Source organism: Melozone crissalis, unplaced genomic scaffold (assembly GCF_028551555.1).
Source record: "Melozone crissalis strain CALT ecotype California unplaced genomic scaffold, PUWL_Pcris_2 ptg000042l_1, whole genome shotgun sequence".
Lineage (NCBI taxonomy): Eukaryota > Metazoa > Chordata > Aves > Passeriformes > Passerellidae > Melozone > Melozone crissalis.
In genome coordinates, this window is record NW_026535820.1 from 22,320,167 (window position 1) to 22,340,141 (window position 19,975).

General features: G+C 39.8%; 1 protein-coding gene across 1 annotated transcript in view; it reads right to left on the bottom strand.

The window, feature by feature from the left end:
• Window positions 1-19,975, bottom strand: part of PIEZO2 (piezo type mechanosensitive ion channel component 2) — a 285,437-nt gene that overhangs the window by 8,330 nt on the left and 257,132 nt on the right. The window contains exons 40-50 of the mRNA XM_054285125.1: window positions 11,532-11,921; window positions 9,944-10,202; window positions 9,244-9,426; window positions 8,570-8,822; window positions 7,704-7,836; window positions 7,140-7,287; window positions 6,817-7,031; window positions 4,926-5,084; window positions 3,482-3,629; window positions 817-1,005; window positions 298-390 (exon numbers count right to left, since the gene is read on the bottom strand). Coding sequence (XP_054141100.1) covers window positions 298-390; window positions 817-1,005; window positions 3,482-3,629; window positions 4,926-5,084; window positions 6,817-7,031; window positions 7,140-7,287; window positions 7,704-7,836; window positions 8,570-8,822; window positions 9,244-9,426; window positions 9,944-10,202; window positions 11,532-11,921 — 2,170 coding nt within the window. The remainder of the gene's footprint in view (window positions 1-297; window positions 391-816; window positions 1,006-3,481; window positions 3,630-4,925; window positions 5,085-6,816; window positions 7,032-7,139; window positions 7,288-7,703; window positions 7,837-8,569; window positions 8,823-9,243; window positions 9,427-9,943; window positions 10,203-11,531; window positions 11,922-19,975) is intronic.

Sequence of the window (19,975 nt, forward strand, 5' to 3'; positions counted from 1 at the left end):
TTTGGGTCATTTAGAGGAGAGGATTTCATTCAGACAACAGGACAATTAGGGTTTCTGCCTTCCAGGATTTTGTGCAACGATGGCTGCCTTAATGTAGCTTGTCTCACCATAACCCAGCACTGTCCTGACAAATTATGTGTCTGCACTTTTTTTCATGCAAATACTCTTTATAGAAAAACCTTCCAATTGATGACAGTACTGATGACCACTTACAACTACACAAACAAAACTCACAAAAGGCCTCCATGGAAACATGCACACATTTTTAAGAAATGAGGTATTCTACTTTTCACTTACAGTGTTACCCCTATAGCTTCTCATAAAGTCATTGAATTCACTCGGATCCAAACTTTTGAGCTGATTCTGCTGAGCACTCATGGTAAAAATAGGCTGGGAAAAAAAAGAACACATGCTTATCACATTTACTTCACATTGGCTGCTACATACACAGTCCAGTATCCTGTGCATCACAGTCCAAGACAATTATGGCACTCAATTCAACAAGACAATGTTATAATCTCCTTCCTCTGAGATGCAAGCTGCCTACAATTACCTTATATCCACCATGTGGACCTGTAGGATAATTTATTCAGTTTCCACTGGCAGTAGAGGTTGGTTTTGACTTGAAAATGAGGATAATATTTTACATCAGTGATAAACTAACATATCTTTAAACCCAGAAGGGGTCATTTATGGAAGCTTGCCAGGTACCTTGCATAAAGAAGGAGGGTTCAATTGAATGGAAGGAAGAAGAAATGGCACAAGGAAATATAATGCAAAAAACAGAATTTGCTTTTAGTGTTTCTTCTTTTTTACCTGATAACCTCCTAGAGTTATTGTGATTGATACATCTAGAGGCTTGTTGGTGATGCCTGCAACAGATTTGATTAAAGACATGAAGAGCAGTGGGAACCAGACAATACAAATCAGCAAGACGATAATCATGCCACCCATTCCATACTTCACAACTTTCTTTTTCTTCTGGCCTCTTGGTTGGGGATATCTCTGCAAAAGCAAACAGCAGTATGGTAACGTCTCTTCTATCAAAGGTAAACTTGGTAAGATTTGATGGGTGAATATATAATGATCTTAAGGCTTCGCATCTCTTGTGGTAATTTGCTACCCCGTATCACAACAGCTATTTTGAAATTTTTTTAGCCAAACCTGCACAGGCACCCAATTTCTGATGGCAACAGAGAGAAATTACAAGTGAACCCAAAATGTGCATCCAGTGTGAAAAATATTGTAAACCTCTGTGATTTTGATTCTTCACAATCATAAAAAAAGAAGAATTTAGGTAGGATAATTTGATTTTTTTTTGTTTAAGTGCTAGCGTGAACTCACAACAACAAAATATAAAATAAAAGCAGAAACAGTGATACAACAATTTATTCCAGAAACTGATGTAATGAGGGACCCACTTTCTTGTATTTGCACTTCTGAAAAGTTTTATCACAGAACTCCTTAAGGCAGACTTCCTCTCGCAGGTCTTGAAATGCTGCAAACTGTATATTGTGGCGGATGGGGGGAGCAGGAAAACTGTTTGCCAGCAACTGACATAAACAATCAGTAAAATTTCTGATATTGCACTACCTCCACAATCATTTCACACCTCACTTACAGTATTTCTAATAGCTCACAGGCTTGATCCAATATGTTTCTACACCGACTCCAATTAACTAATGTTAAAAATGTTGTTGCTCTTCCTAAAGTCTGGATACTGCTGATGTAACATCCTTCTCTTTCTTAGCTTCTGAGGATAAAAGTGACCGCTTTTCTTCTCCCTTCAAAGCAGATCCCATGGCATGTCTGTTCTGCCTTGCCCATAATTCCTGTCCTCCACTATTTGCCTCATGATTGAATACTCTTAATACTCTCGCCATCCTGTAAAATGTCTTACTTTCACTGTAATTTATTTTGGTGGAATTCTCTTACTGTTGTTCAACTCCACAGTGTTTAGTAGCATATCCTCCATGAATTGCATACCATATGTGCAAAATAAATATGCACTGTACTGCACTGCACCTCAAACACCCCAGGAATCTGGCTTTCAGGAAATTGTTCTTGCTTTGCAACATGAATCTATAAAGCCCTATGAGAATATTACATTTGTAATACAATGCTTTATTTAAAACCAATTATTTACTTTTCAGAAGTAGTGTATCAAGTCATTTTTCTCACGCTACAGAATAGTATTTTCATTAAAATATCCTATCAAGATCAGCAGGGGTACTATTATTATTATTATTATTATTATTATTATTATTATTATTATTGTTATTTGTCTGGAGGATATTAATTCAGGCATTTCTAATGATGTTATAGAACATCTCAGTGGGACTCTAGCAGTCCAAATACTTAGGCATTCCCCTCAGTGAGAGAGAGAGAACAAAAGTACCTTCAACAATACTTGCAAACTTGTAACACAGTTAGTTTTCTGTATGGCATTAGAACATACATGCCAGCTTAGACATGGGAATCCTCCCATGTCAGATCTCTGCTACACATCATGTGAATTGTAGCATAAAAATATGCGATGAGAGAGAGAGTCAAAGTAGAGCTGGGTTATTACTTCCCCAACTCCTGAAGTTCTTCAGAACCCCTTCCATTCATGGCAGAAGTGGGAGTCACAGAGAAAAAGCCTATATGCATGATTTGTGTGCACTGTAGCTCTGAGTTAATCTATGTGATATACTTAGAAAGCCATTAAGAGACAGGATTATAATAAAAGTAGAAATACGTCAGTAACACTAAAAAGTAAATCCACTTCAATACAGATGTAGAATTTCTGACTGGTTTGGTCACTCTTAAAATAATGTTTAATATATTTTTAAAATTGGCAAAATGAGCAAGCATATGGTTGCAATCTTTATAGCAGTTACAAAGAATCCAGAATTTGCAAGTTTAATTTGAACTGAAGCTTAAATGATTTAAAGAGACTGAAATTTCAGTGAGACAAATGGTGGGTTTATCTGGCCTGCAGTTTAGTTCTGGATGTGCAGGGACTCTCCTGGAATAAAGGAGCCAGCTGAATTCCCTCTGCAGTTACATGAACCCTGTGTCCCTACACTGCAGGGCATGAGCTCTTCCTTCTACTGAGCTTTCTCCTCAGCTGCAGCTTCCCTGATACTCCAGGTTACTCATTTAGTTGTGTGTGACTGTGGGAATACCAGGACTTCCAACCCCAGCCTTGAAACCCGGGCATGCAATTAAGCCAGCAGGCACATGCTTCTGGAGTCCATGTTAATGGTGGAAAAATCAGCTGGGCACAAAAGAGAAACTGTTTGAAGTTTCATTCACAGCAGCTGCCAACTAACATGAAGTACCCAACAGTCTGGATATTTCTGAACACAAGTGCCAGGCATATCTTCCAACAAACTTTTGTGGTAGATTCCTCAATTATTTAGGGACTCATGATTATTTCTCTCCCTCCTGCATGGGGGAAGAGAAAGTCTAAATCACTCATATGGGGTTTCCTTACTTTTTCTGACTCTCTCCAACACTTCAGGATGAATATATGAGCATAGATATCTTCAACACAGATCCAGCTGGAAAGACTGAGAGTGGTGTCAGTCCAAACCCAGTCCATTACTGCTCTCAGCTCAGTCAAAAATGGAACCAGGCGGAACCTGAAGGGAGACCACAGCAGGTAACTTGTCAGAAACAGAGGCATCACATCAAACAAGCACAGCAAGTGTATATATGACAAGAGGAGAATTAAGACAACGTGAAAAGAGCTTAATTGGGGATTCTGTAAACACAAATGCAATCACATCCTGAAATTGCCATAGCTTGTTTTACTCTAGATCTTCTTGCCAGGCCATAAATATGCTTATGCATCATGATGTCCATAATTGTGATTGAGCCCCTGATGGAATAGTACAAGATTTCCTAGATTCCTCTGACCTGGGAGAGGAGCACCTGTTTTCTACAGGATGGTGGGATTAATTTTACACCTTCTTGCACCAAATGTTGCATGGCATCTTTGCAGTATGTGGGCAGCCCTCTGCTGCATATGGAACTGGGCTTTGTGCCTCAGGATTAAACAGCAGAAGAAGGTGGGAATCAACAGGAAATCAATGCGCAATGAGCAGCTGTTCAAAGGGCATCGTTCCCTTTCCCAGTCCCACACTTTAAAGAGTATTTCATGTGAGGAAAGCTTTCTTCTGTAACTTTTCCTTGGAATGCAAGAAGCCCATACTGCAAATACTGTGAAAAGGCTGAAATGATTCAATTTTTTCCTGTGAATTACAAATATGCTTCAAACTGACTTAATCACAAGGCCGCTGTAACAGTGTAAATGGAGGATGTGGTCTGCTTGGGTAAAACCACCTTTCACTCAGAGGTAATGCTGCACCTGTTCCTTGCCCTAACTCCTGAGGAGTTTCAAATGTGCAACACTTTTCAAAGCAAACATATTTTCTTTTGTGCTTATTTTTAAGTTCCAATTTCTCAGGTGTGTTGTCTTTCACTACATTCCTTTCACCTGCTGAGGTATAGCAGGTAGACCTGCTCCAAAGGTCTCTTTGGGATTTGACACCTTATTACTTTTTAGGACTGCAGAACTAATAATATTACCTGTTTTCTTGCACAATATGTAGCCTCTATTTCTGTTCACAAAGGTGATTTCTTAGAAGTGTTAAAAATGTCTATTTATTTCATAGGGGATTGAATGGCTGACTGGTATATCAGGCTTCTGGTTTCAGACCAAGAGATGGAATTTTATGAAGTTTGCCTTCCAGAAATAGATTTTTCTTTTTCATGTGGACTACAGGGGACATATGGCATATACAAGAGTGCTGTGCAAAATTTACTGTCTTATTTCCAGCAGTCTGTGAAGAAAAGTCATTAATAACCCCAGCATTTCACTACAGCAGATCCTTATTACACAAAAGTAAGAAGAAAGGCAGTTAGTCTGTGCTTACCCTTGAAATAAGAACAGGTTGACATAGTTATAACTTTTTGTGAGGAAGTTGCCAAGAACACGAGTTGGATATCCGCAGCGTATCTGATAAGCTGATAAGCCAAAATAAACACATTTCACAAAATACCAGAGCTGGGCAACTGTGTTCTGGCTAAATTTCCTGTAAAGGAAAAGATAAAGGAAAATTATGAGCTTTGTATCTGTGCATGACCAAATTAGCTTGAAATGGTTTTTTGCTCCTGGCAGTTTCCCCTTCCTGAGGTCCTGTGAAACGGCCTTGGTTGCTGATCCCATGGCAGGGTTAAAAGAGTATTGGAAAGAAACTGAGTGAAAAAGTCTAAAACCAGCATCCACTGCCACCTCAGGCTCCCTAAACAGGGAAGGCTTTGGGCAGTGCCCTCTCCCTCCATGCTGAAGGTCCCTTGCTGCCCAACACAGACCAGCCCTCCTCAGCCCCCATGATGGCTCAGCCCTCTGTGAGTCCTGGGCAGGGGCTCAATCAAGGCAGCTTTAGTGCCTACTTGTGCTCATGGCAGCACCTCGTACAGGTATTCGTACAGGAATTTAAGATGGAGTGACCTCTGAAAATATTTTCTGCTTGACTCAAGTCTTATTGCAACAAATAGTTCAGGTAGCTCTTCACTTTCTCTTCTCTGGACTGAACTAACCCTCAGCCTCTCCTTACATGTGCCATTCTGGTTGTTATTCAATAGCACAGTGGATCTGCAGCAGATGCCTCATGATGGACAGCATTTGCCAGCCATAACCCAATATTTTCAATTAAATCCCACAGAAGCATTTTAATTAAGAAATTTGCAGGGGGCTCTAATCTCACTTAGAAGGAATACAGGATGTTTCGGATGCAGATTTGATATTAACAACTTGATATAGATTTCTCAAAAGCACAAAGTCAAAATTATTTTATTTCCTAACAATTCTCAATGTGCAGTAGATAAGAGATCCATTTGAAATTTTTTTTTTTCCAAACTTGTGCACAATTGCTACTTCACTTTCTTTTTAGACGAAGTCAGACTTTTCAGTTTCTTTTACACTATAAACCTATTTCTTTTTTCCCAGTAAAATAACTTGACTGTTAATGAAGAGTAAGGTGCCCAGGTGATACACTCAATTTCCATGGACGGCAAATGGAGTGAGGGAAATTCTTCAAGGCAACTTGAAGTAGGAAAAGGGGAATTAGCCAAACACTATGGATGGAACCTTAACACCACTGCACTGCAGACTGCAGTGGTCAGTGCCTTGAGCCATGAAATGGTAAATGAAAAATGAAATGGTAAATAAAAAATGTTAGATTTGGGAGTGAGCCTGACCAGGTATGCCACAAAAATTTTCATGCAGCGGGGTGACTGTCTCCACATCACCTCCAGAGCCAAGTGGCAGGAACACTGGGGGAGAACTTAGCTCTTCAGAACAGACACATATTTTAGACATTCCTCAGTTTAAGGAGATTTAAATCCACAGTTCACACATTTCAGGAAAGTGCTAAGTTATAAGTTACTCTGAGGGAGACATTTTCTACTCACTCTTGTAAAGCAGCATGCGGCAGTCTTGAGAGCAGGGAATTGGATCAGAGGCCAACATTGTCTCAGCTGAAGGCTCTAATCACTCAATTACAGGCAATTTCTCTTTCACCTGCTTGCATTTTGGCCTAAACTGAGAATATTTCTGTACCTATATAACTAATTCTTCCTCAAACTTACATTGGCCACAGTTACTGCTGTGGAAATGCATTCCAACTTTCTGCTTAGAAATGAGGCAAAAAAGGAACTTGATCGTGATTCCAAAGCCTAGCTACAAACATCTCCAATTTAAATACAAAGAACTTGATAGAGCATCAGTATTCCACCCATATTGTTTCTTTATAAGGCTTATACCTTTCTGTCACTCCAGGCAAGATAAAGAACATCCAGAAATGTATTCCGAAAACAAGGATGACCTGGAAGATGACTTTTCCCATGACAGTCTTTTTGAGGTACAGTGCTCGATCTACCACCATGGTTCCAAACTGAATGAGCACCATCACCAAAAATGCCTCTGGGACCTGATCCTCTGATAATGAAGAGGTGATATCTGCTGCAGCAGAATGTTTCTGAAAAGCAAAATATAAGAGTGGTCAAGGAAAAAGGACACTTGCACAATATTTAGATCTACAAGACGTAAATCCTGCTGAGGATTTACAGATGCCTTTGTGACGTACCCCAAAAGCCCAAAATCCAAACACAATGATGATAAAGTCCACTGTATCTGCAAGGAACATCAGCACGTACACATCAGTCACTGCGCTGTAGTCTGGATGAATAAGATTGTAGAAAAACTGTCTGATGGGCATGTACACCTGGAGAGTCCTAAAACAACATAGACCGCAATGTCATTTAATAACACATAACTTGCACTGAAGAAAGTAAAGGTTGAGTGTGGTGTTATTAATATTTTTAAAGATATCTAAGATCTACTCTCACAGCCTTCACAGGACTGCAGGGACACCAGTCCTTTGTTCTGATTACTTCTAAACCACTGTATTAGGATTTGTTCAGTAGAAAAATACACAGCCAACCAAGGTCACAAGGGACATTTAACTTTTTTATCAGGCAGATGCTATTTTAACAACTGCTGATTTGTCTGATGTTCAGCTGGTGGGACATCTGTGTACAACAAACACTTGAATTAACATCAGTAGTAGCCTGCTCCCTTTAAAATGCTGGCTTACTGCTTTACTGTTTGGAACCTCCCCCAAACCCACACAACTCCTCATATTGCTCACTTTTTAATTGTAAAAGCCTTGGCTTTGATCATCTGTTCTCGAAACTTTTCCATGAGAAGCTCTTTTCTAGATTTTTGCTTGATGCTTAACACACTGCTTCCCTTCTGACTGCTGTTCCGTGTACTGGTACTTCCTGGAAAAAAAGGGAGCAAAAGAGAAGTCAATTCAAAAGAAAAGTTTAAATACTAAAGCTAGAAAGTAATAAATCTTGAGACTTCCATTTCATATGACTCCCACATTTGAAAGAAGCTTTGAAACGAATTTTTCTTTTTTTCCCCCAGTATGATAAAATCTTGAGAGCATCCAGTAAAGGTTTAATCACTGGCAGATCAAAACTTGATTAATAGCTATAAAAAGAGAAAGCAGACTAGTGATAACAGCAAGTTTTTGATTGATCTGACTCAGTCATCTCAATTGGTATTATATATATTTAGGCTAAAGTATTCCTGCCCTTTTTACAAGATGGGACATGTAATCTGTTTCAATTTAACTAATAGAAACATTTTCTCAATTCAAGTGTCTACAAAAGTAGATATGAAAAATACATGTGCTTTGCATTCCCTCTAGCTGGAGATTATGCTGGACCAGAATTTCTGGATCTGGGCCACACTGAGCATTCCTTTCCCAGCTTTTGGATAATGTCATTTAGAAAACACAATGAATCACAAAGTATGGCTCTCCATTTGAACTTTAGGAAGGCTTGGAGTGTGTTCAAACATGAAGATACATTGGTTCATATCCTATTTCATCACTGAGAAGCAGCAGCATTCAGGAGCTCCTCAGCAACCAACCCAAGGTTTCAGTAGAATGATCCAATGGGAAATGAATATTTGTCCTTCCAATTCCAGAAACGCCATGACATTTACCTCTCTTAGATCTGTGTGAGGAGAAGCTGGACCTGTGAGAAATCTGGGATATGCTGCTAGAACTCTTTCTCCTGATGGCAGTCTGCTGCTCGGGAAAGTGGACATGGATGGACTCCACAGATGCGGCCAGATTGACAGATTTCAAAGAGGCAGAAGAGCCTCTCCTGCCTCCTGTCAGAGAGAGCTCATCATCAGTATCCTCTTTATTGCTGGAGCTGTCTCCTTTCTCATCTTCATCCCACAATCCATGGCACTAGTAGAAAAACAAGAAGAGAACGTATCAAGCCTGTATTTCTGTCACAGTATTTATCACAGGCATTGCTCAGCTCAGTCACGTGTTCACAAGGGAGAAGACAAATTCAGTGTGCTGGGATTTCATAGAAACATTTAGGTTGCAGAATTTCTTTGAGATCATCAATTCAGCTGTTAACCCAGCACTGCCAAATCCACCACTAAACCATGTCCCTCAGTGCCACATCTAAATATCTTGTAAACATTTCCAGGGATGGTGACTCAACCACTTCCCTGGGCAGCCACTACAAATGCTCAATAACCCTTTCATGGAAAAAAAAATCCTGATAACCAAATGAATGACTTCTTTATATCACAAGACTGATTTAAAAATTAAAATTAAAAATTAAATATAAATAAGAAACTACCTGAACCCAGATTACCTTTAAAATGGATCTGTGGAAGAATAGAGCAAGAAGCTGAACAAGATCATAGTGCACGTAACCCTCTTTCTTCTCAATGCCAATAATATTGGGTGGATGGTAAGGTTTATCCTTTGTGTAATCCACATGTTTATTCCAAGGAAAGAAACCAAACTGGAAAAAGTATTTGATGACAATGGCCACCTGTTCAGAAACACAACACACTTGGGGTGTTTTATAAGCATGTCAGATATAACAGCCTCATGACAGTAAGAGGGATAAAATATATCTACTTTGTCAGTTTTATGAGAACATAAACAAGCATACTCATTACTACAGAGGCATAACACTTCACATTTCTCCAGTAATAAAGTCAATCAAAATTCAGCAGCAGATGATACTCAGTGGTACTTGAGATATCACAAGCAGTGAATTCTGTTTCTTGATTAACCATTACAAAGCAACAGTTTGCAAATTATCTGTTCTTGTGAGAACTGCTTTACATGTGAGGAAGGATATTCCTCATTGCAATGAAGGAGATAACTAACATGATCTTTCCATACCACAAAAATTTCTGAGGACTTTAGCAAACACTTGTACTATTATGAAGGGCCAAAGGCCCAGCCCAGATCCCAGGGATCAAAACCAGCAAGGAGGCCATGCAAAGATTCCAACTTCAGATTTCTGTGTTTGACACGGGCTTGCAAAACCAGCAGCATACCTCAGTGTAGACAATGGCTGTCATCCAGAAGCGTTTGCTTGGCCGAGGAACAGACAGCATGGCCCACAGGAATATAAGGATGGGAAGCACCAGGGTTATCATGGAGGCAGAGATCATGTGGTTGAGGATGATCACAAAATAGCAAACCATTTCTGACCGGGCCACCAGTGTATTGTACAGGGCATAAATAAGGAGCAAGACTCGAGGCTGACCAACATAGAACTTCTCTGACTCCTCCAACTCGTCATCATGAAACATCCTGTGAGGAGCAGAGTACCACAAATGAACTGAACATGAACTTCACAAGAGGTGCTTTTCAAATTGCTACTATTTTTCCTTTTGAAAAGTAATAAAATCTGCTGCTCAGTCCAATGGAAGAAAAAAAAGGGGGAATTCGATATTATAATCAAATAGCCTGATTCTAAGCTCAGAAAACAAGAATTTCAGAAAAAATAACTAGAAGCACTGTTCTTCTCATTTTTAATTTATTCAGAAAGAGATTCAGCCTGGCCTAAGCACTTTTACAAACATGGCTTTCCTACAGCTGCCCAACCAACACATCTCATGCAAATCATCCAATACTGGTTTGGATTCACATCCCATTTATCAGCACAGATAGGAATTTACAGAAAAACCAGAGGTACATCACCAGACCTATGTTTTGAATTGTCCAGGGGCACAAGATTAGAACCATGAAAATACCCATGAACATTACTTGTGTCCAGTCTTCTATTTATATGACTCAAATAAATATAAATGGCAGAGACCTTCATATACATTCATAATCCTCTTTGCTTTTCATAAAGTTTTTTGGCCTGAGAAGGGATCTTACTGAAAAGCAAAAATTGCTATGGAAAGCCAGAAGACAAGACACTGCATCTGGCAAAGTCAGATCTATACAGGCTCTCTCTCCAGGTGCAGGCAGGCTGAAAGGCAGTTCTGTGCTTTAATATCTTGCCCCTGCTTTTGGAGAAGCCCTCTCCAACTAAGTCAGGCCAGGGAACAGCTGAAGATGTGCAGTGGCACCATCCCCACCTCAGTGCTGGTTGTGCTAGTGAGCACAGTGTCCAAGGGGCAAAGAAGGGAACTCCTCTCCCTTATGAAAGCACCGAGCAAGGTGGTGTCCCTCCATAACCCTCAGCTCCCACTGGCTTGAACAAAAACTGCCAAAGGTCAGAGTTTCCCTTTCAGTAATCCAAAATAATTAAAGGAGAAATATTTTCCCAGATAGCCCTGGAGGAAACTCATTTGAAATCACAGCTGTCTGGAGAAGAGAAGACCTCTCCACAAAGAATATTTAGAAAAGCCCTTGACCCTAAGACAATTGCAGCACAGAAATTCAATGCTAATCAGAATGATTAAATATGGTATATAGGAAGAAAGCAGAAATTCCTTCCAAGATGAATTTGAGTCACTTTAGAAATCTCTAATTAGAACAACTGCACAGGAAATGAGCTTCTTCCCTTAAACCAAACTTAGCACAAGGTCTGTATCAGAACTTTTAGGCTAGTTCTGAAACAAAACCCCAAAGTAATAACAAAATTTTACACGCTGTGATCAACAATTTTTCCTGGTCGAGGATTCTTACTTGTTCAGGAGCAGCTCACTAGCTGTGAGCTCGTGTGTCAGTGGGGGCAGAATCCTGTCGAGTTTGTCTGTCCGGCTGTCGTCCGGGCTCACCATCATGAGGCTCTTCCCAGCTGAGTCATCTGGGGAGCCAAAGGGAAGGTGTTCAAAGCTGACAGCTTTGCTGTAGGAAGGTGGAGCTTCTGCATTGCTGTCCACTGTGGAGTACAACGGCACATCGGTGTCAGGAGTATATGCAGCTCCTTCTGAATCCAGGCTGTAATCTTCCACCTCCTCTTCCTCCAACCTTGATGCAGAATGAGCTCCTTCTTCTTCATGCTCCCCTTCTACTTCCTCAATGGTTTCTGTGGTCCCCTGACGGGAATAGAGCATGGTGACCTGTGTGGGTTCACTGTTGGAGATGGATGAAGAGAGTCAGCCCAGTTTTACAAGACTCATGATCAAGAAAAGTTTGTTAATTGTACCTTTATGCACACCGCTGAGCAACCTCATTGCATTCCCAGGCCTTCAAAGTTCATATGATCTGTTAGAAAAGACATCACCCTGATCTCCTTTTACACAGATGGAACATCTGGCTCCATCTGTTCCCTAAATGACATCCCACTGAACTCAAAGTGATTCACCATCTTTCAGCACCAGCAAGGGGCAAATGAATATTATCAACAAGAGAAACTACACTACCTTTTTGAAAGTAGTTTGAACTTTCTAAAGAGAGTCAACACTTGCTATTACATCTATTTAAGATACGCTCCATGGTGAAGGATAGGCAGCCATGGGATTCCTAAACACAGTGCTTTTAACAACCACTGTATGAGTGTTGTACACAACTGGAACGTGAACTGAACACACACATATCAACTCTGATTCAAATAAAAGAAGATGTAACTTGCTAGCATGAAGAAATACAAACCAAATTGCAAAACTGTTGCAGTAACAGGGTATCTTGCTTACCTTTAGATTGCCCTATGTTCTTCAATACAGTCTTCCCTTTTACTTTACCTGCCTGCTTTACTTCTGTATGTACCAATTTCTGGATTCAGCTCTCTGGTGGACTCTGATCAGTTCTTTGCTTGATTCACCTTCCTTACTCTTGGCTTGGCATAGACTCGCAGAATGGTTTGGGTATGAAAGTACCTTAGAAATCATCTAGTTCCAGCTCCCCTGTCATGGGCAGGGACACCTCCCATGGGTGGGACACCTCCCACCTCCCACACTTGCTCAGAACCCCATCCAACCTGAACTTGAACAGGGATGCAACATCCATAATTTCTCTGAGCAACCTGTTCTAGTGTCTCACCACCCTCTGAATAAATAATTTCTTCCTAATATCTAATCTAAACTTGCCCTCTTTTAATGCAAAGTCATTTCCCCTTGCCCTATGACTCCATATCCTGTAAAAAGTCCCTCTCCTGCTCTCTTGTAGCCATCCTTTAAATACTAGAAGTTCACTCTGTGGTTTCCCCAGAACCTTTTCTTCTCCAGCATGAACAACTCTCTCAGCCTGTCTCCATGGGAGGGGCACTCCAGCCCTCTGATTGCATTTGTGGCCATTCCTCTAAAGTATTTTTTTACCTCTTCCCTCTCTCTCTCTTTTTAGTCTCATTCCACTCCTTCTCCACATGTTAGACAACAGGCACCAATTCAGTGTCTTTGTTGGCTGTATATTCCTGTATCTCAACAAGATAGAGAACAAGATTTCACATAGCTCCTATGACATTAATGGGGCCATAGTTTCACATAAACTATAATCTTTTAGAGAAAACTGGCATTAGCAAAGCCATCTGGCACTACCATCTTCTGCCAAAATTAAAAATTAGGTTTCCTTTTATTTTTTTTTCTTTTATGCTGCTTCCAAACTTATTGTGGCTGTGTTAGGTCATGTTATTTATAGCAGAGTTTTAATTAGACCATGTAACACTTAGGATGATGTGTGTTTGGATGATTCACAGTAGCACTCATACTGGTTAAAATGTACAAATTCAGAGAATCCCCAATTTGAATCTGATTGCCTCAAAAAATTTGTCAAACACTTTCAAAACTGAAAAACAATGATGCAAAATTACATAAAATTTCAGATTTATAATATTTATTAAATTATTGAAACACTGCTTCCCAATGTCATGTAAATCCCTGGGTTTTACCTGCTAAAAAGTGAATTAACAGTTCTGAACAGTTCATTCTCTTGCACTGGATACTAATATTATTTGCTTTTTTGTTATAGCTATTTTTCCTTTCCTAATTCCAATACCTTACTGTAAATCAATGGTAAAGTAATCACAACATATTTCAAAATCTTTCCTGAATGGAAAAAAAAAATTTGAAAAACTGGCACAATGGTGCCTTAGTTTCTAAAATTACACATCTCAGTCCATATTTAGGGTAACTGATTAGCTGAGAAACTAAACTTCCAGATTCCAATTTAAGAACAAGCACTGACTCAGTAACTGAAAATAAGACACTTTTTTAGCTGAATAAATACAGCCTGTTTTTTTACACTCAGCGTAACGTTGTGGAACAATGTTAAAAATACATGAATTGAGAATGAAAAACCCCCAAAAACCAGAACAAGAGGTGAAACAGCAAATGAATCCTAGACTATGACCCTGACTTTGAATCTCAGACTGTGCCATGACACCTGAGGGAGTAAAGCTTCCTGTAACCATGCAAACCTCTCTGCACACCACCTGTCTGCACACACAGGCCTGTGTACATTGCAGTCACAACAATGGTATGAACAAAGAACAAAGAATGAACAAAGGAGTGAACAAAGCATGCATGAGTTAAGCACCTTGACACTATACTGCCACTGTCAGCAGATGAGGAGGACATATCCATGCTCTGCATTTTACGAAGCCTAGGTCGAGCGCGCTCACTTGTTTTAGGAACAGAGTCTGGTCCATCTAAATCATCAAGGGTTGACTGCCTTGAGAACAGCATGGTTGCTTCAGTGTAGCAGCTACAGCAGCGCAAACAGTTATAGAGACAGTGTTAAATACAAATGGTGTTATGGTACACATGGTTCAGTCAACAAATATGCTCGCCATGCAGCTAAACACTGACACAGAGAAAAAAGATCCAGAGAGAAGATAAGGATTTGTTTAGAGTCACCAGGGAAACACATTTCTGTGCACAGGTTAGTCATGGTCAATTTCGTATGGGGGCTATAGAAGGCAAACTATTCACTATTCAAGCAGATATGGAACCAGTATAGTGCTCTACATACTTTCCAGGGGAACAGGCTTATATATGTGAGGAGGTTTTATTTTGTTTGTTTACCCCTGAAATTTTCAGATTCCACAAGGGTGTTTTGGGAAGGAACCTCCTCTGTACAAATTTTGTTTTATTATTGATATCCTGTGCTGAACCTTTTTACACAGGTATAAGCCAATTTCCTAAAAGAGCCCTTAAAACTGAGTAGGCTCACACTCCACAAATAGGAAAATAGCTGTCAGACATTGGCTAATCCTCTTTCCAAACCAAAGAGCCAAATCGGATATGTTACTTAGCCAGTAAATGCAGTCAAATATAACCTGCTCTGCATGGATGGCTTTTATTTTGATATTTACTAAGAAGCCCTGATGATTCTTTCCAAAAGATTTAATTTATTTCAATCACAGCTTAAAAGTATTTCAAAATGGATAACATGTGCATCTTGAAATAAAGAGCAGATATAATAAACCCTTATCTCCTTATCAAATACAACAGGACACCAGAAACATACACAATACATTGAGCATTCATGTGTAACTGGAGAAAAGAAGAACTGGATGAGTTATGAGAAAGAAAGTATATAATTAAATACAAGCATTTAACAGAGCAACAGTAAAGAAGCAAATACATTAATGACATATGGTAGGTAAAAAGATTATTTCTCCTGTAAAAATCTTTGACAAACACAGATGTGGATGAAAAGAGTTGAGTGGTCTGATGTTTTACCACATGCAGTGACCTGCCTGAGTCTCTCAGATACAATGGAAGAAGAAAAGACCCCAAAATTCAGGATTTACACTCTACTTTTCTTCTTTTGACTCCATTTGTATTACACCTGAGCTGTGGCAGCAGGGGATTTGCTTCCTTGGCACGCATGATGTTTGTCCAGGGGCACAGAGAATTGGGAAAGAGGTCAGAAAGGAAGGACAATGGCATTTTCCAGGTTCCTTTGGTCTTGCAAGCTTGAAGTGAGAAAAAAAATCTGCTGGCATGAAGTTACAGTCTGCAACTACTGACTTTAGAAAAATGGGAAGGAAAAAGCAAAAATATGTGAAGAGAAGAAGTAGTTATTCTTAGGCCTACCCTCACTGATGATCTTTTTTGACAGAATGGCTTTTTTGACTGAGGCTAAAAGCATACCTTGGCCTGTGAACAGAAGAAAAGAATCACCAAGATACCAAAGGTATTGTGAAATATTTTCCTTAACAACAGCCTCAATGGCTGGGGCACCTCTGTCCCGCCAGTTCATGTGGCCAAAATCCCTTCCAAGGGGTTTGCCACTTCATTATTTCTGTGTGTGCACAAAGGCACACAAGGCCCTCCAGACAAAGCCTGGAGGGCTGTCTGCATGGTGTATGGTTTATGGCCAGGGGGGACCAGGGGGCCTGCCCTGGAGGGGGGATCCAGCACCTTAGGAGTTCAGCTGCAGCTTGGTGTTACTAACCTGAGGGGCTCTTGAGGGAGGAGGCTTCCCTCTGCCCCTACAAACATGGGATATAGCCAGGCTGTTCTATCTGGGAGGCTTTGGTGCTAAAATATGGGAAAATGGCAGCAAGCAGACAGTACAGTTTTGCAGGTGACCTTTCTGTCTATGCGCTAGGATGTTTTACGCACGTGTCATTTTAGATCTCAGGGGCTGAGTTTATTCTTTTGAAGGGCACACCTAATAATAAGGTGTTGAAGGATTTTAAATGCATAGTTCAAGGGGAACTGTCCAAGGGACTCAAGGAGAGCAGCTGTTTATGTTCACATGCCCACTCATATATTTTCAATGGAAGAAACATATGCCAGCTGCCCTCCCAAGCATGCCAGCTCTGACCTCGCTCCCAGAAAAATCAAAGGAAAAGCATCTATTAATCCCAATAGATGAAAACATTTGTCAAGATGAGGACCTGCAACATTTGGTTTAAAGCTGTTTTAAATGAAGAATGAATCATCAGAGTAATTACTGACTGAGCAGCTGCACTGTATCCTCAAATATCAGGAGATGTATGTGAGTTGTCACCTATAGCACACTCTGTGTATTCTTTATTTGCTTTAGGAGCATGCTCACAGACATGGAAGAAATGAGAACACCAACAAAGTGAAGAGATTCACACTGAGCAACACTGATGTTGACACAAGTCATTGCCTATGACATAAATTTGATCCTAGCATATCTTTCTAAGTGATTTTTCGAATTTATGTTGGAGACTTTGAGAGTATTAGCTCCTTAAAATCATTCAATGACTACTTATTTTGAATTGAATGCTCATTAGAAGTTCCAAGTTCAAACATTTTATATGAAGTTGATCAGATATCCGTTTTAAATAGGGATATATATATGGCAGAGAAGTTTTTATCCTCAGTGGGTAGGAAATTTTTAAGCTTATGAGTTCCTTTTTGCTAAACAAATTTGCCCTTCACAAAGAGTTTTTTAGCTTAGTGAGTGGGTGAATTACATTTTTTTCTGTTTTTTTCTCTGTTCATGGGCAAATTACTGACTGGTATTATCTGTTTGTTATCTGTATTACTACATTCTTCATGACTCCAAAAAATCCCAGTCAATCCCTAACAATCACAGGCCTAAGTTGGATTTTGATCCAGCTCAAACAGAGGTTCTCCTTTCATCCTTCCTTCTGCCTCTAGGCAAAATTACTTCTCCAGTACCCCCTGCCTCAAGCCCCATTCTCCCTTCTAGTGAGGGAAGCCCAGATAAAAGGTGGTGCTCTTAAACACCCTGACAGGGATTGCCTCCTTCAGCTCCTATAAAAGTCTACACAAAGGTAGAGTGAGGAACTGAAATTGTTATTTGTCATTGGCAAAAATGAACACAAACTGCTTAGATAACCTGAAATCTGACTCAGGGCCTGTGTGTAGCTACTGTTACATAATTGTAGGCAAGGCCTCAGAAAGGCAGCCAACTAGTTTTAGTAAGTTCCCTATCATCTTACTGAAATTCACAGGTTTTTTTAACTAATAAACAGGTCCTCAGTCAAGTGGAAACAAACTGCAGTAAATGCTCTGCCATGCTAGATCCCAATCCCTTCTCATGGTGTTCCTCAAAGAGCTTGGTAAAGGAACAGAGTCAGTCCCTTCTCCTGGCCCATATGAACTTTGTGCTTTGTCTGTAGGATACATGAGAGCATTTATACATAAAGAGAAACGAAATATGCTATGAATACATCATAGTTTCTACTGAGTAGAGAAATGACTGAGAATAAATGACAGCCCTACTAAAAGAAAAAGAAAGCCCACAAAGGACGCTCTACGTAAGTCCTTTCAGAGCTTTATCCAGGCTAAGAACAACATCCCTCAATTAGACTTATGAGGGTCAGCCCTGAACTTTACAAGAAATTTACAGCTCCTGCAGCTGATCAGGAGGGTTTTTCTCTTTGGCTATCCAGTGTTTACATGTAGTAATTCCTATCCTGAGCACTGAGGATTACGTCTTATTAAAATGGAATAGCTTCTGTGCTTCAGCATTCCTGTGTGCTTACAGACTTGTTCACTTTACTCAGGGACCAAATGTCCACTACAGAATTTTATCACTACAGAATTTTTAGCAGTGCAACCAAAGGATAACCAGAACAGAACCCTTCTGTCCCTTCTCAGAAGTTCTCCATTGCAACCTGAGATACACAATCACAGGGATGCTTTAGATTTAACCAGTCACTTCTACATTTACTAGAAACAATTACTTAGTTATACAAATTGCCACATGCTCTTGTTTGGGTAATTAAAAAAAATCAATCAATAAACTCATAAGAAGTTTAAAATATTTCACCTTTCTGAAAAACAACATAGGCACCTCTGTAATCGCTTGAAGAGATATGCAAGAGTGCCCCAACAGACAGATGGCATTATCATTCAGTCAGCAGACTCACTGTTACTTCCTCTATTATTATAGCAGATGTCCACAATTTGTAATACTCAGTGCAAGAATATTTGATTGCTCATTACCAGAAAGACAATTTGAGATTAGAGAAATCAGTCATAAGTCTGCCTTTGCTATTCCTTTGTTTATAAACCCTGTGACATCTTCAAAGGAAATGGAGATGACAGAAACCCATGTCAAAGATTTAACTTTTTCTGTTGAAAAGCATCACTTCAGAATCACTGAATTCTCTGAGTTTTGAAAAGAGATTTTAAATGTGCAAATGTGCTTAAAGCAGGGTGAATAATGGAGGCTTATTCTAAAAAAAAACAAAACAAAGCACAAGTTGAGCTCAACATTGGATACCAACTCATTGAAGAGGCAGAATCTATACAATAAAATTAAAAGATTTGTTTTTCTTTTTTTATAAATAATTTTGGAATTGGCTTCCTTTTGTTTATGGTTAAAGTTCCTGCTGATGATTGCATAGTAATTATAACTTCTATCTATAGTAATCAGGGTGACCAAAAACTATTTAATGAAAGCAGGTTCCAAGTGGATCCAAGTGAGCTGGCAACAGAATTTGACTTTAAATTTTTCTCACATCATCTGACTCCTGTAAAACTTTGAGACAAAACACAAAGGTGTTGCTCAGTTGGGCAACAAGCCACTGAGAAAGATTTGCTCAAGTTTGGTGTTTTTACTGGAGTGAACCTCTCAAAGGCCAGTGCTCACTGAAGAGCAATTTGTGGATTTTTTTTTTAAAGCTTAATACTCACAGGCAGTCTCTTAACTCTGCTTTTCAATGCTATTAGAAAGGAAGACAACCCCTCCTTATTTTCAGTCTGCTGACATCTACCCATATGTCATTAGTAAAAGCTATGCATAATTTAGTGTACACAGAAGTTTCTGAGTTTGCTGGGAGTATCAAACACAAAATAATACTGCCACAGCTCACAGAGGGGCAGGACACAGAAGGCCAGGGATTATGAAACAGCTGGATTTCCAAAGCCTTCCCTTCTCCCCCTCATGTTATACAAATTCTGCAGTACGATAGAAGTCAAGAACTCCAGGGACACAGTGGGAACAGACTGCCTCTGTAAGAGAGGGAAGTGAATGTGTGTGCCTCTGTGTGCATGGAGCAGCAGGAGCAGGCAGTAATTTTGGCAAAGGACTTGACAGCATCCGTTTTCAGAAAAGAATGAGGAAGGTGGTTTTCCTGAACTAGCTTGAGTATTTGATTAACAAACATGTAGCTCTGCTGGACTGTAATCATGGCAGCTGGGAAACCAGGCTCTTCAGATGGTTTCTGCCCTGTGGGTATGAGAGGGGATTTTGTTCTTTTAAATGCAGAATCTCTTTCAATGCAAAGCCTTTTC